The sequence below is a fragment of the Sitophilus oryzae genome, unplaced genomic scaffold, assembly GCF_002938485.1.
Source record: "Sitophilus oryzae breed Bouriz unplaced genomic scaffold, Soryzae_2.0 scaffold_1436_pilon_pilon, whole genome shotgun sequence".
NCBI classification, from domain to species: Eukaryota; Metazoa; Arthropoda; class Insecta; order Coleoptera; family Curculionidae; genus Sitophilus; species Sitophilus oryzae.
This window is the reverse complement of record NW_022146100.1, coordinates 1,167,914-1,195,038: the sequence shown is the minus strand read 5'-3', so window position 1 is coordinate 1,195,038 and position 27,125 is coordinate 1,167,914. Positions and strand designations below refer to the sequence as shown.

The 27,125-nt window shown below is 33.6% G+C and overlaps 1 protein-coding gene across 1 annotated transcript; it reads right to left on the bottom strand.

The window, feature by feature from the left end:
• Nucleotides 1-1,426: 1,426 nt before the first annotated feature.
• On the bottom strand, nt 1,427-25,330 carry LOC115876409 (ATP-binding cassette sub-family B member 10, mitochondrial-like). Its single transcript, XM_030892185.1, has 11 exons — nt 25,150-25,330; nt 24,724-25,085; nt 24,248-24,448; nt 21,204-21,406; nt 18,654-18,788; nt 15,855-16,001; nt 10,957-11,188; nt 7,986-8,141; nt 7,775-7,925; nt 3,981-4,220; nt 1,427-1,905 (listed from the first exon to the last, which is right to left on the bottom strand). The coding sequence occupies exons 2-11, from the start codon at nt 25,061-25,063 to the stop codon at nt 1,686-1,688; spliced, it is 2,025 nt and encodes a 674-aa protein (XP_030748045.1). The 5' UTR covers nt 25,064-25,085; nt 25,150-25,330; the 3' UTR covers nt 1,427-1,685.
• Between the last annotated feature and the right edge of the window lie 1,795 nt (nt 25,331-27,125).

Genomic DNA, 27,125 nt, shown 5'->3' with positions numbered 1-27,125 from the left:
ATTTATGTATTAAATTTGCAAAGCAAAATGCAGCGATGTAAACAAAAGAAATAAAATGGCGACAGGTCAACGTCAACGACTCGACAAGGAGAAAAGTGGTGTTCGAATAAACAAATTATGGGTAACCAAAAGTTGTTTTATTTCACTCCTTTCAACTACCGCACGCTTTAGAAAGAAAAAGAGATGAACTGGAATACTGAAATAACGTCAAGGCTTTATCTGTCACTCTTGTCAATAATTAATCGGTAGAGGAAGATTCCTAGAAAATCGCTTGTAGTCAAGTTTTCAACCATTTCCAGTTCTCCCCGTAAAGAGAATAAGCCCCGTAAAGACTGACAAATCCACAAAATTTCAAATCAAATTCAAATGTGTCAAATGAATCGTCAAACAGAACTGTCAAGGATCCCCACCCTAGAGAGCTTTTATGGTGGCTTTTCCGCCCACCATGCATGAATACATGGATAGCATTATGCTCCTTCCTTAGTCTTCTTATTCAAAGGGTAATAAGAGAAACCCGAAGTAAGCACCGGCTATTGTTTACTACTATTCAGAGCAATTGTGAAACGTGATAACCTGCTAACTCCATCTTTTACGTTAATAAGTTTTTTATACCATTAGAAAGAGAAAAAAATATTCTATAAGTAGGGAAAGCAAATAATTTCTTTCTCATTAAAGAAAATTTGCTATTTTAACTCAATAATATCTGCTAACTTCCAGTGATCTAAAATTGTCACCGAAATGCTGCTATCTCCGTAATTTCCGTTACGATCACGCTAAAGCAAACACACGGATTCTTCCTCGCATGTTTCTTTAGTACAGTACGTCGATCCAGAGTTGCACTAGGCCAAAGGGGCCTGGGTGGCAATGTAAGGAGGGGCCCGTGTGGATTTCTATTGCGTATTTTTTCGCCTTATGTTTTGGTCAATTTTTCCCTATTATATACAGGGTGAGTCTTAAATAAGTGCAAATATTTTTAGGGGTAGTATACCGGGTGCGTCTCAAAAGTGGCTCACCAACTTTGAGAAACAACAAACAATTTTTTCAGATAAATAAACGAGATTTGGTATGTTAGTACATGACAAAAATGAGGATTGTTTGACGTAGGTTAGGATTGTTGGTAGGTACGTGTTTACGAATTTTATTTTTCACAATTAACTACTCATTTTATTACAGCTGTAATAGATTCTTACAGAACTCTTTAAACAGAAATTAGTATTATTAAATACCTTAGATATATTATCGTCGTTTATTATTTTATTTCTTGTACGAATCGGCAACACTGTATACTGCTTTTTGTTTTGTCACTTTGTCTGTCAACTGGTCGTATATATTTATCTCTGTCGTATGCATTAAAGTACAGACCACGGAAATAAAGTGACTCGGGCTAGTATGTACACGATGGAAATAAAACAAGTTACAGTAGACATCATATTACAGTTCGAGTTTTACTACATTTATTAATTTACTATTAATTACTACAACTATTAAATATAAAAAGTTTAAGCACTATTGTTTTAAGTTTAGATTGTATTTATTTTTTACACTTAAACGACAGTTTTAAATAAAATTCCGGTATTGTTATTGCTATCACGGTTCAGCTTTAGAAATGCGTAAGCATCGAACTGAATTTTCTACGCCTACTGTCGCATCGTTTTCATTGGATTTGCTAATTTATTTATAGAATTTTAAAATGTTTGATGCTTTATCAATTCACTAAAAACACCGTTCTTTTCTAACAGTTCTTGATAACTTCCTTGTTCTATAATTGCCCCATTTTGCAGCACAGCAATATAATCTGCATTTTGAATTGTAGAAAGTCTATGCGCTATAGTTAGAACTGTTCTACCTTTCATTATCTTCTCCAATGCTTCTTGAACAAATCTCTCAGACTGCGCGTCTAGTGCACTACAATAATATTATACAGGGATATGAGTTTTCTGAGACTTGAGTTTGAAAAACATTTTTTATTTTCCAGAACCACTACATTCTTTAATTTTATGTTTGCACAATGGCAAACAATGGGCTCTTTCACAAAAAATAAAAAACCCAATTCAAGGACAAAATCTGAAATAGAAGACTATTTTCAGTATATTTATCCAAAAAAAAATAGTTCCATGACATTGAATAATTTTTTTATAGGCCCTCAAAATTGCTTTAGTTTGAAATAATTTTAAAGCGCCAATTGATGACGTATGAAAAATACGCCCAATCATATTGCAGAACCGTGCTCGTGCGCCAGCCAACAACTGGCAACATTGCGATTTGATTTGACCAGCACCACCTCAACTCAAGGCCAATCAAAATGATATGGGCAAGGCAAATATGGCGGCGAAGGCAGCGCATTTTTAAATTGTTTACATTTAAACTGAAAAGCCGGTAGTGGTTTCTCGTTCCGATTGCATACCAGAAATAATTAATTATCTCTAGTTTGTTGTGTTTCTGCAACACGTTTGCTTAGTTCTTAGTGTTCAGTGCATGGTGTGATCAGAAAATTGTGATAAAATAACAGCGTAAACTTCAAACTTTTGTGCTTGTCGTACTCCTCTATTATTAATTATTTTAAGGTAAGGACTAGAAGTATTTATCAAGATATTACACCTAAATGAGTAAAAAGCCTTCACCGCCAGTCTGCATAGTACTTTATAATGGTTACTTACAATAATCAAAAGATATCTGTTCCAAATTGTCACGAGAATTATAGACGGGGTCCCAAGGTTTCTGCTTTTATATTCCCCAAAAATGACGAGCTTCGTAAAAAATGGTTGACAGCTATTAAAAGAGATAATTTCACTCCTACTAGTAGTTTTCGGGTAAGAAGTGTATTAAATATGCCTCAAAAAGGCCAAAGGCCAAAGCCTCTGTTAACCCTAGTGAGGATGTAGTTATGGCTACTGCTTACACTTACCTCACAAGATATTGACAACATTCACATTTGAAAATATAAATGGCCTGGATGTAAGTCTTTTTTTAGGTCACAATTGCCCCTCACATACGTCAGAATTTATTATTAAATCCATCTTGTTCAGAATATCCAATATTTTATTGAAGAACTATACAAAAAAAAGGAATGACGTTATAAAAAGGTATTTAGTTTTTTTTCTATATAAAATCTTGAAACACATATTATATTTTTTAGTTATCCTCACCTATTATAGTTTAAATTTATTCCCATTTGTGTAATTCTGCAAAACATAGGAAAAATATTCCATATTTTATGACCCAAGTCAGTGTAGTTTACACCAAGAGCATGTACCAAGGCTGTTACTAAGACAAGTAACTTCCTATACTGTCCATAATAGTATATATTTATCAAACGTGCAGTAAATTCTAAACTATGGTAGGTAAGTGTTTGCAATTGAATATTTAGTTTATATTGCAATTTTCTGTCATATATTTCTGGTTATTTCTTTTTCCGATGATTTTGAACACCCTATATATGCTACCTCAAGTTTGAATATTTACACACTAGTACACTACCTACCTATTTTCTGAGAAAGCAGACCTTTTTATAAAAAGTAACTAACTGATGTTTTCATAAAAGTAATAATACAAAAAATTCCATACTTATGTGGAGAGCTTTAGACTCCCTGTATATTAAAAAATGAGTGAAATATTATGTAATCTAAGCCGACATTTGTGTGAAAAATGTCTATTTGGAAATAAAACAGGTTTTAAAATACGCGCCAAATAAAGCACTTCTATCTCCGCCATATTGGAAAAGGTTGAATAGCCTTGTGTGGAGGTGGTGGTGGGTCAGCATGGTGGCCCGGCCGTGTTGCCACTTTTCAACATGCCAGGTGTGACGTATTAAAAATAAAGTGCGGATTTTTATTCTGGGCTTTTTTGTTTTTATTTATTTTCTTAAGAACGACTTCAAATTTTTCGAAAGTGAGATAGCAGAAAATTCTAGAATTAATTGCTTTATTCAATTATGCTAATTCCAAAATATAGTGAAAGAGCCCATTATATAAGTTACATACCTTGTTGCTTCGTCAAGTAGAAGGATTTTAGGATCCTTAATAAGAGCTCTTGCTATAGCTATTCTCTGTTTTTGTCCACCACTTAACATTATTCCCCTTTCCCCGACTATTGTGTCAAAACCATCAGGTAACTGCTTTACAAACTCATATACATTTGCCTCTTTCGATACTCGAATTAGTTCATCCTCTGTAATTTCGTCTGGATTCCTCGCACCATAAAGAATATTGTCACGTATTGAACTGAAATAAGAATATACTTTATTTTATTATAAACACTATTCCGTGTCAATCACTGACACGAAAACGTATGTACCATAGACTTAAAATAAAATATAGACTGAGCATCTCATTCATAAATAGCTGGAACATGCGGTCAGACAATGTCTTGTTATTGTTTTAGGTTATAACGAGTGCGACACGAGCGATAGATAGGTTGTCTCTGTCGTAACGGTCGTTCCCTGACGACTCTGCCGAGAAACACAACACTGTCTTTCGTTTCTCAAGTACACCTGAACTCTCCGTATCATAGCCGGGTAATTTTTTTATTTTAATGAAGCTATAATTAAATTAAAAATATATCGTATTTAAACTTTTTTATATTTTATTAAGATTTAGGACAGGTTTTTTAAATAAAAATTTAGAAAAAAACGTCTTAGAGTCCAAAAAGCATAAAAATAATAAAATACACGTTATAGAAGAAATTTTATAATCGAAATTACGTAATTTTTGAAATTAATAATAATAAATTATTAATTTTAGTCAAACATTTACAACCCCTAATATTAATCAAAACAGGATCTATTCCACAGATATAATAGAATCGGCGACAGGGAGAGAAAAAAAATATGATTGTTGTAATTTTTTTCTGGTTAAGTGATGTCTTATTATGTAAATTAGAGAAAATATAAATCTGTTCCATTAAAGCAAGGAAGGTGATAGGAAGTGGATAAAATGAAAACTACATTTATTTAACGCGGTACTGTCTTTATTATACCGGGTGCGTCCCAAAAGTGGCTCATCACCATAATTTTTTTATATTTTCAAATAAAAAAACAAGATTTAGTATGTTAGTATATGACATAAATTAGGATTGATTGGCGTTTCAATGTTTTTGGTCACTTCCTGTTTCACCGGAAATTACTATTTGAAAACTTTTAATTTTTAAACGGCACCCGCGGTATATTTCTACTTTATATCGAATAAAGTAGTAATATACCGAGGGTGCCTTTAAAAATCAAAAGATGTAATCATTTCGGTGAAACAGGAAGAGACCAAAAACAATTGAATATGTCAATAAATCCTAATTTATGTCATATACCTACTAACATACAAATCTGTTTTTTTTATCTGAAAAAATAAAAGTTATAGGGGTGAGCCACTTTTGAGACGACCCGGTATATTAAAAAATATTGTTTCATAATGTAATATCATTTTAAAATTCTTGTATGTTATTTTAGATTCTGAAGATAATTTTAGAATAAACCGGAATATATTTTTAATAAAAACATTATTAATTATTAACAGGGTTATAATAATGATTTTGTTACAATGTAAGTAAGTAAATAATGTAATGCTAAGGAAGAGAAAAAATTCAGATTTTACATTTTACTAAAATATTATCTAGATAAGCGCCTTTCTACAACAACGCCACTGACTCCCAATGGGTAAATTGAGAGTTGCCTACCGGTCGAAAGTCGTTTCAAGACTTAAATGGATTATTTAAGTCAAATTTCTTGCAAATTTGGCACTGGCGAACCATATTTTATAGTTCTTGAACAGAAAAAGTCAATAAAATAAACACTTAAGGACTACAAGCTAAGAAAATGCGTTAATACAGCCGGGGACATAGCGGCAACAAAGCTTTACCGCACACGTGCGACGCGTACTACAAGGTAATAAATGAATGAATAGGCTCCCTCGCCTCTAATCGGTGTTGTCGTATTGTAAACAACTTATCCTTTTTAAACAGCATCCGACTTATAATTTAGTAGTATAAGGACTATTTAATACATCTATGGAATATTAAAACCTACTTTATTAAAATGTAGTATTAATAACTCAATATATGTGTATAACAACAAAAAAAAATATTGATAATATTAAAGACGTGACAACATAGGCTGGATGAGGAAGGCTCGGTCGACTGTACCCAGAAGTAAACATGTGTACAAAAAAGATTGTTTGACCGCGTTGAGATGTAAATAGTGTAGTCTATATTTTATTTTGAGTCTATGGTATGTACGCAGTGCCACTACCATGCCAGTTCTGACGTACGAGTGAAACGGGTGCCAGTTACTGGATACTAGTCATTAGTGATGTAAAAATTCTAAGTAATCGTTACAAAGTAACAGTTACTTTACGAGGACTCGAAGTAACGTTTACTATTTGAATTTAGGACTCGTTACTCGTTACTAAGCTAATTCGTTACTTTTGCGCCGGCAGTAATCGTAATCCCTGGAAATGCACGAACCGAGGACTCGAAACTCGATACTGAAATATTCTTAATTTATCTTTAAAGTGTTGACTTGACGCCGCACGGTGGGGTATTAGCATGAAAAAGGTGATCGAAATTCGAAAAAGCAAATGTGTTTAAGATTTCCCAAACAAAGATAAATGATAAGTTAAATCATAATCATGTCTGCCATGAATGGCGTTGCTATGGGTGTGTTTAGTTGCATTCATTTGTTTCAACGAAACGTCAAAGTTGTTACTGCTCGCAGATAAGAGGTAAATGGCCAAATTTTATGTTTAAAATTATAAATTGTTGTTGTTCTTGTGCTCTTTTTACGTTTATATTATTGTTTTGATTGAAAATGGCTCAGCAAGCTGCAGGTATGTATTCTACAGAAACGTATTATTTATTTTGATATTCTCTATACTAACGATTTTTTTTGCAACTAAAAGTTAGACGTTCAGAAAATTTGATTAAATTTGTGACATTTTTATTATACTTAGAGATTTAGTTACGCATTTCGAAGAATCCAGCATATTGTCTATATACGTTTTACTTAGTAAACATTGGGCTTTCATACAGTAAAATAAAATACTGCGACTTTTTGCGACTTTGCTGATAAAATGAGAAAAACATTCTTGGTTTCCTCTAATTTGCCAATCAGTGATATACTAATGCGAGGTGTAAACCGCGATGGCATTGTTGTGTACAAAGCGATCGCATTAGTGCCATTAGCAGTATAACACAATTTGGCATTAGTAGCGACTTTAGTGGTATGGGCATTGCTCGCGGATCAGTCGCATTAGTGGCACTGACCGTGGAAACACTGGAACAATGATTTTCCTTTCTTTTTTAGAATCGACGAATTATCCTTTATTTTGTTCATATTATTTCCTCTTTAATTGAAAATAGCAATAATTTATATAAGGTCTACATAAAAAAATTTCGATCAACTATCTGTGTCAAATACCCCACTGTGCGGCGTCCGTTTGTCGTTCATCGTTCCGTCAAACCAATAAAATTGAAATACAAATCTGTCATTTTTGAAATAAATCAATAAAACTGGTTAAAAACAAGACACGACGCATGACGGATTTATATTTAAACCCATCCATAGATAACTTAAAAATTATTAGAAACTTTTTTTAGTAAAATAAATAGATTGGTATGGAACGTCATCTGCTTTTCTTCTGTCATCGTCTGTCGAAATCTTACCTGAGAAAAAAAAACAGAGTATACTTGAATACCGAGTATTGAAGTAAACCGAGTAATAGTAAGGCCAAAGTCTGGATTAGTAACTAGATTAAAATACTTTAAAAATTAACGCAAAGACGATTGTTACCTTGAAAACAAAACAGGTTCTTGACTTACTGTCCCAATATGCTCTCTGAGCCAGACAGGGTCCAAGTCTTTAACATTGTGGCCATCCAAATATATAGCTCCTTCTAAGGGATCATATAATCTTAACAACAGAGCTGCAAGAGTACTCTTACCTGATAAGGTAAAATAAATAAGAATAACAAATTATTCTGTAAAAAAGTAAGACTTAGTACCTGATCCACTAGGCCCAACTACTGCTACCATTTTTCCTGGTTCTATATGTAGTTCTAAATTCCGAAGTATTTCTACATCATTTCTCGAAGGGTAATTAAACTTAATATTTTTGTACTCGATGTGACCTCTAGGTTCTACAGCGGGTGTTACGCCACCTATAAATTATTAAAATTAAGTCAATTTTATTTTTAATGAAAAACTACCATAAATAACCTTTGAATAAGAAGACTAAGGAAGGAACATATCAAAAATCTTAGGTACACCGCGATGGGCCTCAAATATGGCCGACTTAAATTCCGGTTTATCAGTGTCGTTCTAATTTTTTTTAAAAAATGTAAAACTATGATGTAGGCTAGACGTGGGGTAGACTCAATAGTTTCTTTTTTATTTTACGTTGTGAATAAATGTTGGTAGTTATTAAAATTGTTATAAAAATATATAATTCTAATAAAAATAGATAAGTTATAATAAGTATTTATTAACACAAACATCCGATACGCTACTGAAGCAGGTAAGTCAAATTAACGTATCTAAATTCTTTGACATCTAATCTTTGACAAGTAATAAATAAAAGCTAAAATGCAAGAAAAATATATAATTTAGTTAATTTAAGTGAATTTCATAAATGATCGGTTTACTACACGTATGTATATTATATAGTCACTTACTAGCGAAAAGTTGTTCCATTATTTCACTCAATTTTTGCCGAGATCTACCGCACGCTACACAACCAACAATTTTAGAGTCTTTTTCGATAAATCGCGATAGTGTCACTGTTAATTTAAGTTCTGCCACAATTTCCATCTAGATTTACTACCTTTATACAACTATCAGTAGTAGAATAAATAATAAATAACATAAAATAAGCTCCGTAAAGACTGACAAATCCACAAAATTTCAAATCAAATTCAAATGAATCGTCAAACAGAACTGTCAAGGATTAACACCCTAGAGAGCTTTTTCCGCCCACCATGCATGAATACATGGATAGCATTATGCTCCTTCCTTAGTCTTCTTATTCAAAGTAAATAACCGATATTTAATGTCACTAAGTATGTACAGGGTGCCTCATTTTCGTGTGTTTTGTGGGGATTATCGTTTATGAATAGAGACACAGACATGAGGTTTTCACATCACTCTGCTACTTTATGCTACTGCTTTTTTATGAAACTAAAGAATTACAGTTGAGGGTTGGAACCTTTGGTGTTATATAGCAAAATAAAAACACTAAATCACCACAATACACCAAAACACTTTTACTTTTACACTGGACGCGCGTTTCGCTAACCATGTTAGCATCATCATATAAACTAAAGTACAATCTACAAGTTGAGCGTTTATATACTCGCCCAGTGGGCACCGAGTGGGCGTGGCAAAATCTCAGAGCCCACTGAGCGTAACAGTTAGATTTCCGCCACTAGAGTGCCCACTGGGCGAGTATATAAACGCTCAACTTGTAGATTGTACTTCAGTTTATAATCATCTGCTGATGATGCTAACATGGTTAGCGAAACGCGCGTCCAGTGTAAAAGTAAAAGTGTTTTGGTGTATTGTGGTGATTTAGTGTTTTTATTTTGCTTTAAACTAAAGAAGCTGCAAAATACAGATTTGTCACAGCGAATATTAAAATATTTTTAAGCATAGCAGCTGTATATAGGTATGTTCATCTGTTTCTAAGAATGTAACTCCGTAACCATGTCCTTACCATTTAATTCCAATTTTTCCGGCAGTGTTTATGCGTTCGTCGAAATTCCAGTCTTTACGTACTTTGATGGCAATTTTGTTGGGCTTACTATTAAGTAAAATATGACAATTGTGCTTCTGTTCGTATTAATCTACAGTCTGGCTACCAGTTTCGAAGCCATGCTGTTTGCACTTCAGAGAGAAAGGCTGGTTACTGCAGGATCTCGCTTTGTAGCCTGTGTGGAAACACAGTGCAAGCAGATTTTTCGCTTACCGGTAGCCGGCGCCGATCTGAGCCGTTTTCTCGCGCCTAGATAGTACACAGTGAATACCGGTAAAAGCGAGAAAAACGGTTCGAAGTGTCAGTTATGTTTTAATGTTCCGCAAATATGTCGTCTTCAGATGATTATCTGAAGACGATATATCAGTACCAGACGATTCCAACGTACAGGGTGTCCCACTAAGAATAGCTCTCGGCTGTATCTCGGAAAGTATTAGCCGTAGGGACTGCGGAAAAAAATATTTATAACTAGAGAGCCTATGGGAAATTGCTGGAAATTATTTTCAAGTTTGTAGAACGATTTCGGTTGTCGAACGAAAATGGAGTTTTTACACAATTTTGCCTAGATAAGGTGTATTATAAGTAATAGCTTCATAATCTTCAGTAAATATTGAATATTTTTTGTAAAAGCCATTTTCCCCTATCTACCAAAATAAAGTGGTGGGGGAAGGTTAGATCTGTTTCTATTTAAATATTAATAACTCTGGACTGGATGATCGGAATCCAGCAAGTGAGGGCTCGTTTAAAAGAGCGTTTCTTATTCTATATTATACCATATTAATAATAAACATAAGCTTTTGAACGTAGACGCTAAGGGGCACTGTCTTACAATTTAACAAACATTGCGCGTTTTTTCAGTAAAATTAAATGCGATAGTACATATAATTTTAGCTGGTTTTTTTGCTACTGGCGAGAGGAGGAGATATACATCCTGAACGTTAGGCACTTCTTTGTCGGTTAGTCAAATTTGTTTTGCGCGTAAAGAACTACTGACAAGCCAGTTTCCGTTTGTACAGAGAGACCTTGTTAATTACTTAAAAATTAAGAATACTGATGACTTGGTACTTGAAGAATTTTAAGTTAAATATAATCTAATATGACGGAGGAAAGCTTTATATTTTTTTACGAATTTAGATTTTTTTCTTCTAATGAAAATTCAGTTATGGCCATCTTCTTTGGTCATTCTACACGTACGCTAAACATTTTTTAGTTGTTGAAAAAAATACCTGCAATTGGAATAGCTGGTTGCCTATCTATTATTTCCCATATTCTACTTGCTGCTCCAATCGATTTATTCAACTCGGAATAAAAACTGGATAGGCCTCCAATCGAAATGCCGATATAAGCAGCATAGAGTAAAAAAGACGATAAATGTCCAACTGACAGTTCTTCAGAAGAAACCATAACTCCGCCATAATAAAGTACTGATACAATTATTACTTGTCCACTAAACCCTGTCTAAAATAATACATTAGTGATTATAAGTATTGCTTTAACTGTTAAAAAAATCAAATACAAATTGTGGTTTGGTTTAGAAAAATGAAAGTTTATAGTGTACGGTAGATACTTTTAGTAGAGCAAGAAATGTATACGGGTTCCAACACTAGTGGGGTGCTTTAAGGCCCTGTGGTTAACAAACCTCGGAATTAAATTACTTTGAAGGAATTGTTACAAAAAATGTTGCATTGCATTGTTAATAATATACAGGGTGTCCTAATATTTCGTGGATATAGAAATTCTCAAGAAGTACGGCAAGGGTGGAAACTACCCCCACCCTACATAAATTGTCCACAAGTACTAGTTAAACGCTTTTCTTCACTTACGCACGCCAGAAAAAAATCTAACAACTAACCTGTTTGTTTCACTTATTTTTTTATCTCTGATAAAAGTCACATCGCACAGTTTCTGAGAAAAAAATTGAGAATATTCATGGAGGTCCAATATTCCGTGGACACAAAACAACTACGTGTTTTTTGAATCAAAATAAGTTAATTGTACACAATTTACCTATAAACAAAAGTGCTTCGTTTGTCTAAAAAATACTGTAAAACTGTCATAGATAAATGCAACAAGTTTAGATTGGAAAGCCCGTAAAAATTTTAGGTCGCGAAATTATTTTGGGTCGCGACCGTTATACGCGATCTGGCGCTGCTATAGCGGTCGCTAAGAACAAGGGCAAACAAAAACAGAAATAATTTTCTCTTGTTAAAGTCAGAATCTTCAAAAATCATAATAATCTTTCAAAATCTAAACCGCTCTCATTAAAGAAATTCCGAAAATTGTTTATAGCGTCCATTTTCAAAGTAAGCAATAATTACTTGTGAGTTTAATTCAAGTTTTATTTACTCCAACCGGTGATACTTGCGAAAAAGTGGCATTAAAAACTTAAAAAGCTGTGCTGTGAACTGCAAAAACCATCGTGGATCGTGGCATAACGTCGGTTTCCAATGTTTCATAGGTACTTCATACATGCGTCCTTATATAAAATAAAGTTTCTTGTATGCAACACACTGTATTTCATTTATAAAATTAAACGAAAATAATAATAAATTTGAATAAACAATATTTGGCGATATAATTCCGGAAAAAGCCGAACCGCTCCGAAATTTTCAAAAGTGAGGAAAGGATAACACGTTCCAGCGTTGCTAATTACTAATTTTTTCCACCTTTACATATAATACTCGGCTACTTTTACTGTACTATCAATGTATACGTCAGGGTCGCTTTATCCATTAGGCAAGATAGGCAGCTGCCTAGGTAGTATACTGCCTGGGTTGTAGTGCAAAATACAGGCGTTATATTACTAGGTTGGCAGGATAATGGAGCGGCAAATTTTTGCTGATGTTAAACTATTGTAACTTGGAAAATAATATCTTCGTAAATAAAATATACTGCCACAGTCTCATATTAATTTTGAATTATTAAAATCAAATATTACATATTTTTTTCTTCTGACGGTATTCAGGTAATAGGTTCCGATATAACCACTGCAGCTCTTGATTTGGAGATATGCTGCCGTGCAGACGGATCAATGTTTGCAGATCGGTTATGTAAGCAGTGACGGATTCGATCTGTCGTTGCAGTCGACGACTTATTTTAGCCTCCAAGTCTACCTCGTAATGTACGGGATAGTAGAAAATTCTAAATTCTCGCGTAAAATAATCCCAGGTCCTGATGTTTGCTACATTATTACGGTACCATAGAGCAGCTTTTCCGTTTAGAACTTCTGGCAACTGGGGCAGCAACAGGTGAATGCGCTGTGCTTTACAAATCTCTTCTAGTCTTTCCAGAAAAGTGGCAGGGTCGGAGTGACCATTAAATGCCACACCCCACTTCTAAATTTCCAATAAACTATAAGCAGTGTGTGGTACCCGCATCCAGAGGCAGAAGATAAATCAAACATCGTAGAATAACATTGTGAGCGGTGGGTGTAGGTCGGGTTGTCTCTCACTGTTAAGTAGCTTCTAACATCTCTCACTGTTAAGTAGCTTTTAACGCTTTACTAGCTTTACCCGGTTTCTCCCCATTTTGAAAGGCTTTGGCTTCAACTTGTGAAGTCCCTGGACCCATGAATAATTGGTCCCTGCTCGGGCGCCAAATTTGTGACAGTCTTTTTGGAGACCGTTACTGACGTCAAGATTTCTTACGGTATGTAGTTCTCGAGCGCCACCTCTATCTTTTAGACAGTGGAGAATCCAGGAGGTTGGTTGGAGGCTGCTACAAAGATAGTTATGAAGTCGGCACAGCTTGACGGAAAACCGCTTGGGCCAACTATTTTTGCCATTTTGAAGCCGCTGCGAGAGCGAACGGCTGGACAATCCGTTTTGACTATCGCATTGCGAGGAGATGCGACTGACATCCTGCAGATACTGTTACCATGGGTTTAGCACGTGCCCGAGAATTTGAGGCGTTGACACATCGATGAGTGTTCCGACGAATCCGTTGAAGGGATTGTACGGAAAGTCATGGAGTGCATAGGCAAGAAAGGACCGACTTGTTGCTGAACTTGCTGAAATTGAAAAAAGGACACGTAAGAAGTCACTGTAAAGAAAAAAAACCTGAACCGCACTTGTCAAGTGTCGAATTAAAGGGACACACATCGAGGTTCCAACAAAAACTGCTCAAGTCGCATCGCTACAACACAAGTTCAACAGCATTTTTGTGGATGGTTTCGTGGATGGAGAGTTACGGACCATGCTGTTGGATACGGGTGCGACCAAAACAATCATCAGACCAGATATCATTAAAACATCAAAAAGGATTAAAACAACACAATGGCGACTACGTACTGCTACAGAAAGCTCCGCTCTCATCCATGGAGAGGTAGATCTTAATTTTGTTATCGGGAGCACCTGTTTTGATCATCGAGTGTTAGTAGCAGACATCGAAGATGAACTTATTCTCGGAATGGACGTCATGACCACCAGAGGCTTTGAACTGAAGTTCAGGCAGGGAAAAGTCAATGGAGAAAAAGTTATTCTTCATCGAAAACGTGAGTAGACGCTTCGCGTGGTGGTAGCAGAAGATGTTTCAATCCCTGAGCGTTGTGGGATATTTTTGGATGGTTGCCTGGAAGGTAAAATGAATAATGGGAGTATTACTCTGTTGGAGCCAAGGAACCATGACAGTGAAATAGAACGTGAGGTCGCTGTAGGAAAAGCCCTGCTATGAGCGAAAAAGACTACCGGTGAGAGTATATAACACTAATTATTATTCAGTGTCCTTGAAGAAGGGAACCCTGTTAGGGTACTGTTGTTCAATATCCTCTGTCATTCGAAGCGTGGAAGCCTCCAAAGTTTCGGCTTCATAAATTCCGGACAAAATCGCGAAGGCCTAGTAAATGTTAACGGATTATCTTCCCAGGGTAGTAGAAAATTGAGCAACCTAATAATTAAGAATCAAGATGTGTTTGATAAAGGAGAAGCAGGGCAGAGAGGTCGTACCAATTTAGTACAACATAAAATTGATACCGGAGATGCACGACCAATCAAACAAAATCCGAGAAAACTTCCACTCGCCAATTTTTTATCTTTTTAATTGCTGACCTGGATATTATTTCTTATTCAATGTTAATTAGCGCTGATCAATATTGTGGCGATGAATATAATCAGATTAAATAATTTAAAAAACTAGAGCCGGAATTGAAATTATTTTAAGTAATAATTAAATAGTTTTATTTTTTTAAGGTACCCCAAAACAAAAAAAATATCAAGTGTGGCATATCATTGTACTCAGGAGACCGAGTTATTTCAAAACCAATTCAAAAAAAAATAAGTTGGCTTCTGTATCTCACAAATTATGAGCTAATTTGAAAATCTAAAAATACTATTAGTTAGCCCTAATAAAGTGGCCATGAGAATGTGTAATTAGTTTTTTGATTTTCTAAAAAGTAACGAGAGGAAAAAATAAAATTGATTTTCAAAAAAATCCGTTTTTCTCAAAAAACTCAGTAATCCTTGAAATTGTTGTAACTTTTTTGATAGCAAGTTGGTGAACATCCCACGGAGCAACTTTGCCTCAATTTAACCATCTTCGTATCTATTACGGTTTCCGAGATACCAATGTTCGTACCACGAATTTGTAGCACCCTGTAGACGTTTATTTATTTTTTTAAGCAAAAATAGCATCATAATTCGTCCCTTTTAGAAGAATATTTTGTGTCTCCTCATATTGTGGCCACCACCGGTAAGTACTGGAATCAAAGAAATGCCGTTCTGTCATTTGATTCTATTCCACATTTTTTTCGTTCTGATTTATCTTTCTAATTAATAGTGCCAACGATAAAATTGAATTGAATAAAATACTCAAACAACTTTGTATTTTTTTGAAATATTTAAAACACTGGAATACAATAATATGTTGTCTGGAACTTCAAAAGAAAGTTAAGAAAGTGATATATCAGAATAGCGTAGACTAGAATAATACCATTTTTTATTTAAAGTTTAATAATTTATATATTAGCTGTGCATTTTTGAACTGTACTCTTCATTAGAAAAATCTCAATGCAGGATTTCAGCTAATATAAGAATGCCGAAAAAAGAAAAATATATAAATATAAATAGATAAGTGTGTTACGTTTTACTTTTAACAAAAATAAGTACACACATTACGATTAAAAACATACCATTCCATAAAATATCGCTCTGGCCTTAGTTTCTTTATATCCTAAATTTAAAATATCTGTAACTGAGTGTTTGTACCTTTCCATTTCTCTCCGTTCTTGAGCAAAGGCCTTAACAGTTCTCATATTTGAAATCCTTTCTTCTGCAACCTATAAAACAAAAAAACCTAGCTTGAATCTCACAATAGTAATCTATATATATTAGGATCAACATTTGTGAATAGTTAAATATTGTATTTCTCCCAAGAAACATACTACAATATGGTAAAAAAGTTTATAATCAAATTGCCATGAAACTCAGTATACATTATAGACTGTTAACTAATAGCTTAGCTAAAAATCTTATCCCTAATTCGTGGTAGGAAAATTGTTTTTTATCACGATGTGCAAACGAGTAAAATTTCCTGTGCGCAAAAATAAACTCGCGTAAAATAACAATAAACAGCGTAATAGAGAGACATCGCTAAACCAAATAGCGTGCATGGACGTTAATAAGGCCAGGTGTTATTTCCTTTACGTGAGGTGGTATTAACTCTCTTCATTTATAGTTATCGGATCGGAAAGAATTCTGTTCGCGTCGCGTCCGCTATTTAAACTTAACCTAACTTTGAATTTAAAACTTTGAAATTGTTTTGTTTACTGGGTATTTTAAAACTAAAGGGCTAAAGTGCTTATTTCCAGTGCTTCATTGTTCAACATCTACCAGTGGGTTTAGGGCAAAAATATATATTTTGCTAATATATATTTTGCTAAATATATACTTTATAGGTTCTTTAATATTGGAAGAGGTGGAATCCATATTTTGGGCCATATTTATTTAATTAAAACTAATCCCAGCTACTTAAATATCAAATTACCTAATAAAACTAAAGTAATAATTCAAAACAATTCAAACATAACCTAAAATAAAAGATCTCGCCGGCCGGCCCCGGTTATCAAATGTACCCGCACATGCTCATTTAAGCAATTTTTAAACGTTATTTAGAAATAGCGCTTGGTCTAATTGATCCGCAAATTACGTCAGGCGGTAACATTATTAGCGGGTCCATGATAAGGTACGCGTAAATACTGCATGACGCTATTCGGTTTTCCGATATATCTCTAATAACTGTGCCGGTCAGGCGCTGTGCAAAATTTTAGAGGCCATAAGTGGGCGTGCTATGTGCGCAAACTAGTAACCTAACTAGTGCCCGATTCCGAAAATTGGACCACGAAAAACTATAAAGAAAAAACAAAGTTTATAATCTGTGTGCTAGTAGCATAACTTTCATACTGTTCCCTGGATGCAGGCTAGTTTTCCTTGGTGACTGAGACAATTACTTTTTAAAAAACAACACAGACTTGATCAGTATATTAACATATTTGGTTGAACAGTACTCACAAAAAGATACTAAAATACAATTACAACTTAATTTATAAACTATTTACTAGCTATGTGGATATTATTGGCTATTGTAAAAACAAATATCTTGATTTTCAATATCAGTGACGTGATCATAACTTTTGTACTGCTCCCGGGATGCAGGCTATCATAGAAACATACCTTGTATTTTAAAATTAGTGACGCCATTTCAATCACGTCACTATTTTGTATGACTTTTGATAACAGTTATGTAAAGCCTTGTTCATGTAGACGCAAATCGCGAATCGCGATTTTACGAAACTGCTCGCATTGGTCCAATTTTACTGATCATGGCGGCGCTGTCAGAAATTTTAAGATTTTGGCGATTCGCAAGATTTAAAATTCGGGGTGCGGGAAAGTTAAAGTGTTTTCAACTTTTTGCGGATATTCGCGCGATTTTAAGTTTCGCGTTTGCGCAGAATGGTGTTGTGATCCGGTTATCGATTATTTTGACGACGCTGCCGCAAAGCAAGAACGGTAAACTAATAGGATATAGGATTGCTCATCCTCATCTGCGCTTCAGCTGACAGTTGTGACGAAATTGACAAGTCATGATAGTGTGTATTATTAGTTGCCTATGGTAAACTTATAAAAATAACAGCTGAGAAATTTTGAGTTAAATATTTTGTCAATTTTAAATGTGAAAAAGGTGTCTTTAAAGTTTTTAGAGTTATAGAGTGTATAAATACGTTCATTTTGTGTTGTGGAATGTGACAAAGTGCTTACTAAGTGCCTACGATATTGTTTATTAATTATTTTAAAGCAAAATATGGAAGTACTCTAAAAAGAATGCCTGCAAAAGGTGATGCTGGAAACTGCTGTTCTTAAAAATGTATTATTCGAGTATTTAATACGATTTATACAGTTGATTTTCTATACTGCATACATATAAGGTGTTTAAATAAATAAACTAAATAATGAACGTTTTGCATTCGGCAACCAATAATGCACGTGTGTGTATTATTGGTTGCCGGATAAGGACTAATAACCATGACAAGGACTACAATGACGTCACAAAGCGAGTAGTTTTCGCATGCACCTGGCGGACACTTTTGGCTGAATGAGCAGTCCTATTAAGTTAACTGTTCTTGGCAAAAAAGTAACTGAAACCATTTCTCCAGTTGAAATGGGTTCTCGTGCATATGTTTTTGATATATATGGTGACAATTTTTCAACCAAGTTATCAAACTCCTGTACAGACAATCTGTGAAAATTGGCTGTACAGACAATCTATGAAAAAAAAAAGAACGAAGAAAGTTGGCTTTAGGTTTTAGAATGATTTATGATGGTCGCATCTGACTGGGTCACGTTTAAATGACCCTGTGTTTGTTACCTATACCAGTTTCGCTCAGAGAGGCCGTATTTCGATAACAGTATAATATAATGTGATAAATATTTACCTTTGTTGCATCTGCTAATGAATCTTGAAGACTTCGAGATATATTTCTTACATACTTTCCATATAAAACTGCAAGGCCTGCTACCGGAGGAACAATTCCCAAACTAACTAATGCTAATTTCGGAGACATATAAAACTAAAATTATATATAAGTAATTAACTATAACAAAATATAGACACACAGTATAATATATAAAAGATATAGGGACGGATAAGAGTTTTTGGGGGAAGCCCAAGTTAGCCACTCTAAATATTTCGCGTTGTCACTCTAAATATCCGGTCTGTATTTTTAAAATAAATTAACCTAACCTAACCAGTTAATAAAGAGATATTCAAAGAACTGTAGGACATTCTGTTCCTATGTCCGGTAGGCTTGTTAACGACGAGCGAAGTGGAAAATAAATTGAATAAAGCTCGCGGTATCGATTTTTCAATAAAATGGCAATCAAGATGGCTGGTGTCGCCATGGCAATTTGCTAGTGACAGTTAGTATACTTGTATTCATTTAAAACTTCCCAATATGGCGGACTTCAGTATGGGAGGCTTAAAAAACGAAAATCTCTAGACTGGAATAGACTGTAGTTCAAATCGATAATCTGTGGTAAATCCAATTGAACTCTGACACTTGACTGACATTGACGTTTACGGTTCCTTTTTCTAAATATTAGAGAACAACGGCATACCGTCGAGTCGGCCTAAAAACACGTAAACGTTTACGTACGCATGCGCATTTCTGATATTTCTTATTTTTTATACACGTAAAAGATTCTTTACGTCTACGTATACGTGTCAGCAGCGGCCGACTCGACCGTATGCCGAAATCTTTTCACTGATCAAGAACTGAGGAATAGGCTGGAAGATATTCAAAATGTGTAAAACGCTTAAAAACGTATTAGAAAACATTAGAGAACAACGGCATACGGTCGAGTCGGCCTACAAACACGTAAACGTTTACGTACGCATGCGCATTTCTTATATTTTTTTATTTTTTATACACGTAAAAGATTCTTTACGTCTACGTATAAGTGCCAGCAGCGGCCGACTCGACCGTATGCCGTTGTTCTCTATTGACTCCGCCACAAATTCGTGAAAATAAATTAGTCCATATGTTTGTAAAAAGTATCAGTAATTTTCAGGTTTGTAATATGTATATGATAATAAATAGATTAAAACTTGTCTTTCAGGAAACAGGGCGGGCATTACAGATTGTTATAAATCAGTTTGAAAATATAAAGAAAGTTTAAAAGTTGAGTTAGTAGAGAAGACCTAAATAAGGTAATGTTGGTAATGGGACCAAAGATCAAATAACTCTTGAAATACATATATAACATGTACAATAATTGTAAGTAGTTTTTATGAATCTGTTTGATATCTATTGCATTGTTTTTATATTTCTTGTAATATATATTTTTTTACTTTACATGATACACAAAGAATAATAAAAAATACAGTTACTCACTAAAAGCTCTTAAGGTTTGTAATAGATGTAGTTAGAATATCAAACACCAAACCAAACATTTCATAAATAAGCAGGACATTGTATAGTACACTCTATATTAATAATCACTTACTAAGTATAAAATTTAGTACTGATTCCAAACCTATAGTTGTGGTTGTGACATATTCTGATGTGTTTCTGGCAATTTAAAATAAGTTAATATATAAACAAACATTTCTGGCTTTCCTGACAGGAGTGTCAATACAAATTTAATAAAGGTATAATGTGGATAATGTTCTGATTATTACAGTTTGAATGGATGTTTTTGTATGTTGTTATTTTTAATAAAGTATATTTAATGAGTTTTTGAGTATTTCTTTTTCCCTCAGAGGATTGTGTTCTAATCTTTATATATAAATTTTCATAAATTATATCTACAAAATTTATTATCTTATAACTTTTTGTTAAAGACTTTGTAGTTGATACAGTTTAACAGTATATAAAAGAACTATTTAAATAAGATGTTTGAAAATATATTGCTGTTTTTGCACGCATCAATTCAATTTGTGATTAACTGTACTGAAAGAAAAACAAATTAAGAGAAATGGGGTGATCTATCAACTATAACATAAAACGTATCATCCTATTTCCAAGTTTTCTATTAATTTTACTTATTAAACAACTATAATTATTCAATAATCTTGATAATTCTAGGAACTCTCAGACATAGTCAAAACATGAAAACAAAAATTCACTTCCTATAGTTCTTACGTCCCTTTAACTGAATTATAAGAAACAGGGGAGTTAATATTCTCACTGAGAAAGTTTATAAAATACCTTTAAGTAAAATCTCTTCGGATCTGCGGTAAAATACCTTTTCTTATTAAATAATTTCAATAATCTATGTTTTTATTTATGACAACCACCTAATAACCTAACTTTAACGTCAACTTGACAACCTCCTGAAAAATGTTATTGTTAATCAAAGAGTAAATCAATTTCTGAATTCGCTAACGCCAACTTATTTCTCATTAAAAAAAAATTACCAATTTTCGTAACTAGATCGCCCATATTGAGGAACTTTTAAAAAAATTGTACTATATTTATATTTACCATCATACTAGTACCAGCAAAAACCATTAGAGTGGATCTTAAACCATCAGAAATATTTTGAGATAAAACTTGCCCCACTACTTGCGTATCTGCTGACAAGCGATTTATCAGTTCTCCTGTTGATTTTCTATCAAACCATCCTTGCTCTTGTTTAACAATAGCATTAAATACTTTTGTTCTGAGAGCTTGTGTCATTCTGTATCCTAAAATTTCAGTACATTACAATAAATTTTTAGTAATTATTATTGCTATATATTTTACTTAATGAAGTATTACAGTTATAGCTAAATTTTGTTGCTGCTTTCTAGAATTAGAAATTCTAAAAATATTCGTGAAGTTAGGTTAGTTCAAAACATATGTTTGATATGAGCGCAAGCACTTAGATTATACCGGGGTGTCACTTGTATGGGAAAACAGGCAACAGTCAAATTTAAACGTGCCAGGACCAACGACAAAGAAAGCAACATCTGCCAGGCATTGGCTTTCTTTGTCACTCACATTGCTTAAATCATGATACCGCGGCCATTTTGTCAACAAAGAAGCTGGCCGGGCTGTCTGGCAAGTGATTTAAAACAATTTTGCTTTTTTACAATATTAAATTACCATTTGGATGTATTTAATGCGATTATTCGGTTAACTGGTAAGTCAGAAATTACACACAAATACTTTATTCGTAAATACAACTAAGATGTAAACGTATTTTTGTATTTTTAGATTTCAACTCTTGCAAAGACCCGCCGATAGAACTTGCCTGGCAGCGTACCAAACACTACTACAGCGTTAACTAAACGTATTATTTCCTGATAATAATATCAAAACACGTAAGTACCTCTATAATTTATGATGAAAAATGATTTTGATTATGTTTTATATTATTTAAATACTTTCTAACCTCAAATAATAGTAAGATCCTTGTTTATATCGCACAGCCCGTTCAAAACTGTAATGTCTTCAAAAAACGTTTACAAAACAAACAATTATTAAAAAAACAATGTCCTTTTAATCTGATTTATACCTCAGAAGGATGCCAGTAAAATTTTATTAAATGAACATTATATTATTTGCCGTTAATATGCAAAAAGGAGCATATTGCCTTAACTTAAATTTTCTTTTACTTCTCCTGACAATGTTCTCTATATTCTCTATTTTGAGTTAGTAAACTTTTGATCGGGATGTGCGATATATAAAATACATAATATATCCAAGGGTATGATCTGATAAAAGTATTTTTTGATGCATTTTTTGGTTGTTTATGCACGTTGGCTTGGTTTATGTTTTATTCAGCTTATATTTATTTGGTATAACAGTTTTTTTTGCCTTTGGAATGGCATGCATTGAGGCTAGATTGTGTTTCATTAGATCATTAAAGGAATTTAAATTAGCATATATTTTTTGTCATATTAGTGTGTTATCATGATACAGGTAGTTGTATCATAGTGCCTTATGCATGTTATTTACCTATTATATACTTATGTAATGTATTCTCAGTAAATAGATGATAACATACTACTAAAATGTCTTTTTAATAGTATGTTTATCTTTCCAATTCACTAGTTATTTGCAAAATGTATTTTGAACTAATTTAAGTCATTAATTGATCATCTTTCTTTTTCAGGTTCCGAGATATTCTTTTTCATTGTTAAAAAAATATATATATTTCAATATTATTGTAATATAAATCGCAGCTCTAAAACATAAATGATATTGTTTACTAATGTGTAATTTATTTACTATGAATTTTCTCTGAAAATAGTAAGTCTTTAATAATATCATTGATTTGCTGTGTAAAGTTAATAGACATATTTTTTAATACATTAAATTATATTAAAGTAATAAAAAATATGTTTATTAACTTTAAACGGTAAGTCAGTGATACTTTAATACTTAAATATTTTTTTAAAAGTTTCCCCTCTTTTAAGCCCCGCCCCTCCAATTCCCCTCAATTTAGCTAGTACTGCCAGGCGACACCAGGTGGCGTCTGTTTCCATTTTTTAACATGAAGTTAGCATTTCTTTAATGTACCTATTCTCTGGATTATACCAATGACTAAAGAATCCAAGGACAAATAACACCCAAGAGCAAATTGTGATGATGTCACCAAACAGTGCCGTAACACATATTTTTCTTAACCTAGCTGTTTGAAGCAATATTTATATTTTTTGATAATAATTGTTTTGACTACGCCTATGGTGTATCATCCTAATTAGTTACGAAAAAAACGTATTAAAATGTTAACAAAAGGTACAATACAATACAATATATATCAAGTACATATAGATGTTAATTGAAATTGAAGAATAATTATCGAATTCAATAAGAAAACGCTAAAAAGTTGGAGTGGACTGTTTATTTACCTATGAAACGTAACCCCTGGCTCTTTCTTATCGCTGCTGCTTTTACACTTGAAAGCTGAACAACTAATCACCATTGTAATAAAGTTTATACAAAGTTTACTACACACAAACTATTAAAAATCGCTAAAATTGTCGCTGGTGACCAAATGGTGACTCATTGTTTGCCACCAAAAGAAAGGTCTCTAAGGTCACAAATTCTGCTGCAGCCCGTACAGGGGCGTTACATGTCCTTATATTCTTTAGTCATTGGATTAGGTATACTGATTTTATTCTTAAGACAAGCAGGAGAATTTATTTGATTTCTTTAAGCTTCATTCACAACCAACCAATTTATTTATAAGTAATATATCACTTATTTCTGGGTTAAATAGATGCTAAAATTTAAGCATAAACAAATTTCAAGTTGCGTAAAGGATATTTTTTGGCTTTATTTTTTTTGCAAATGTCATGAGTTACGCAGCAGCGAAATAACCGCAACCCGTCTGCCAGACTTAGGGCTCTGAGTTCACCAGTTAATAAACTATAATTTTTTTGTTATTGTAACTTGCCTAAAATATGTTCTCTAAATATGTCGTCAGCTCTTAGATTATATATGGAGAATGGCAACAATCATCATTTCCAAGCAAACTGGATGCTGTTTTTTTCAATCATACGGTTACTTCAGGATTTTATTAAGTTATAATTACTTACCCGCAATAGATATATAGTAAACTCTTCCGAAATTGCATACTGCACCCAATAAAAAAACACTAAATAAAATTCCACAGACTCTATTTAAGTTTGCTTGTGCTTCTTCACCTTTATTTGTATAAATTATATCGAGTATTTTACCCAAACTAAATGGAACTGCCATTGTTACAGTACTGGATATGATTAAAAATCCGATTGCACCTAAAATATTAAACATAATGACTAATACTATACTTGTAGAATGTAGAATGTAGATAGATGATTCTACATTCTACATACTATACTTTGTATAATTAGAGTCCAGTTTAAGCCTGGAAAAATAATATATAATCGTCAAATACCTACATTTTGAACTAAGATAAATGATAAGAAATTGTTACACAATTTATTAAAAATTTGGACATGGTCTAAATCTGAAATCACCCTGAACCAAGTATGAATAACCGAGCCTTAGATCTACTTAGAAATGAACTCACCTAATAATTTCCATTTTTCGGGTTTTGCTAAACTGAATAATCTACTTAAATCTGATTTACTAATTCTTCGTCCAGGTACAACATGATGTGAAACCTCACTTTTGATAGTATTATTAGAATTTTTTCGAAAGGTTTCTAAGAGTTTATCTTTGCCTTCATTATTCCCCTTAACTTGAGGGTCTACTGAGTAGTAAGTTTTATTTTGGCTCACCTTTTCGGACATTTTAAATTTACGACTTCTAAAAATATTATTTCTAATTTGTAGTTGAACACTGACACGTCTTAAATGTTTTACAACATTTAAGTTATCTTTGGATATTAAGAAAGTACAAATGAACATTGCTATCCAGGATAATTTAAATCTAAAAATAAATAATTTTCAGTAATGATAAAATTGTTGGATTGTGTGGATCATAGATAACAGACCTATTTAATTGTGTGGATGTTCAGAAAAAAGTAAATAACTATAAATCACATATAAATCCCTCTGATAAATTCAAACAAATAAGGTAAAGAGGTAATTACTTTTTTCATTGTTTTTTCATCTAGGTAAAGACAGGTAAAAGGTTATGGGTTATGGTAAAGTAGCACCACCACCTCAACTCAAGGCTCATCAACATGATATGGGCAAGGCAAATATGGCGGCAAAGGCAGCGCATTATTAAATATTAATGCCCACTTGCACCGTTTGTATAAACTTTGTTTAAAGGCTAAACAGTGATTAACTATACATATTTTATTATAGTTAATCACTGTTTAGCCTTTAAACAAAGTTTATACAAACGGTGGAAATGGGCATAAATTGTTTACCTTTAACCATAACTGAACCTTTAACCCTAAAAGCCGGTAGCCGGTAGTGGTTTCTCGTTCCGATTGCATATCAGAAATAATTAATTATCTCTAGTTTGTTGTGCTTCTGCAACACTGCAACACGTTTGTTTAGTCCTTAGTGTTCAGTGCATGGTGTGATCAGAAAATTGTGATAAAATAAGTGTGTAATAAAAATCCAAACCAGACATTCCACAGGGAACTTCAAACTTTTGTACTTGTCGTACTCCCGTATTATTAATTATTTTAAGGTAAGAACTAGAAATATTTATCAAGATATTACACCTAAATGAGTAAAAAGCCTTCAACGCCAGTCTGCATAGTACTTTATAATGGTTACTTACAATAATCAAAAGATAGGTATTAAAGGGTTAACATTTTATTGTAGCATGCGTTTTACATAATCTGTTCCAAATTGTCACTGAATTATAGCGGGGGTCCCAAGGTTTCTGCTTTTATATTCCCCAAAAATGACGAGCTTCGTAAAAATGGTTGACAGCTATTAAAAGAGATAATTTCGCTCCTACTAGTTCTCGGGTAAGAAGTACATTAAATATGCCTCAAAAAGGCCAGAGGCTTTCTGTTACCCTGTGAGGAGGTAGTTATGGCTACTGCTTGCACTTACTTCACTATAAATAAAATATTGGAAGAACAATCAAGCTACACGCACACGGCCGCGATCACGGCCGCGATCACGATCACGATCCGGGCAGCGATAACATGAGCGATCATTCTAGCACACACCAACGCGTTCACGTTCACCGCCGTACCTATATGTAGTGCGCCATCCTGTAGGTATTCATAGGTACAAATTAAAAATGTGAATTACGTATACCGAAAAAAAAACATTCTTAAATATTTACCTACAATATTTAAACTTAAACAATAAAAATGTATATATATGTACTATCCAATCCAATTGCAACTCCAATTTTGTCTCAAACTTTTTATTTTTAATTCTATTATTTTTGTAACTTGGATCGGATAAATCATATAGAATTTTGTGTATTTTTACAGCCTTAATTAGCTGCTCTGCTAACTCCATTTCTAAATTGCAACAAGAAAAAACACACAAAATAACGGAAAATTCCTAGTCAGTTGGGTCGCGATCACGCGATCAAACTCGACAAGTTGAATCTGATCGCCACCGCAGAATAGAACGCCGCCAGGCCGCTTCGTCTCCAAAACTCGATCGCGCCAATGTGAAACGGTCCTGCTCATATGTACTCTTCAGCAAATTTGGCCGCGGCCGCGTGGAGATCGTGATCGCGGCCGTGATCGCACCAGTCACCAGTGTGGGTACAGCTTCAAACTTTTTACATCTAAAAGATCACAGAAAGATATTGACAACATTGACATTTGAAAATATAAATGGCCTGGATGTAAGTCTTTTTTTAGGTCACAATTGCCCCTCACATACGTCAGAATTTATTATTAAATCCATCTTGTTCAGAATATCCAATATTTTATTGAAGAACTATGCAAAAAAAGGAATGACGTCTTTACCACAAAGACAATGCCCTATGTAAAGAGAAAGAGTAAAGAAAACTAAGCTAAGCGTAAGTTTTACTTAC

Excerpts from the sequence above, each read along its gene's own strand:
- LOC115876409 (XM_030892185.1), bottom strand. The coding sequence starts at position 25,063 with ATGTTCATTTGTACTTTCTTAATATCCAAAGATAACTTAAATGTTGTA. Across the intron at positions 18,789-21,203 it reads TTGCTGGTACTAGTATGATG|TTTTATATGTCTCCGAAATT; the intron begins GTAAATATAAAT and ends ATATAATTTTAG. Across the intron at positions 16,002-18,653 it reads CATTAGCAGATGCAACAAAG|GTTGCAGAAGAAAGGATTTC; the intron begins GTAAATATTTAT and ends TTTGTTTTATAG.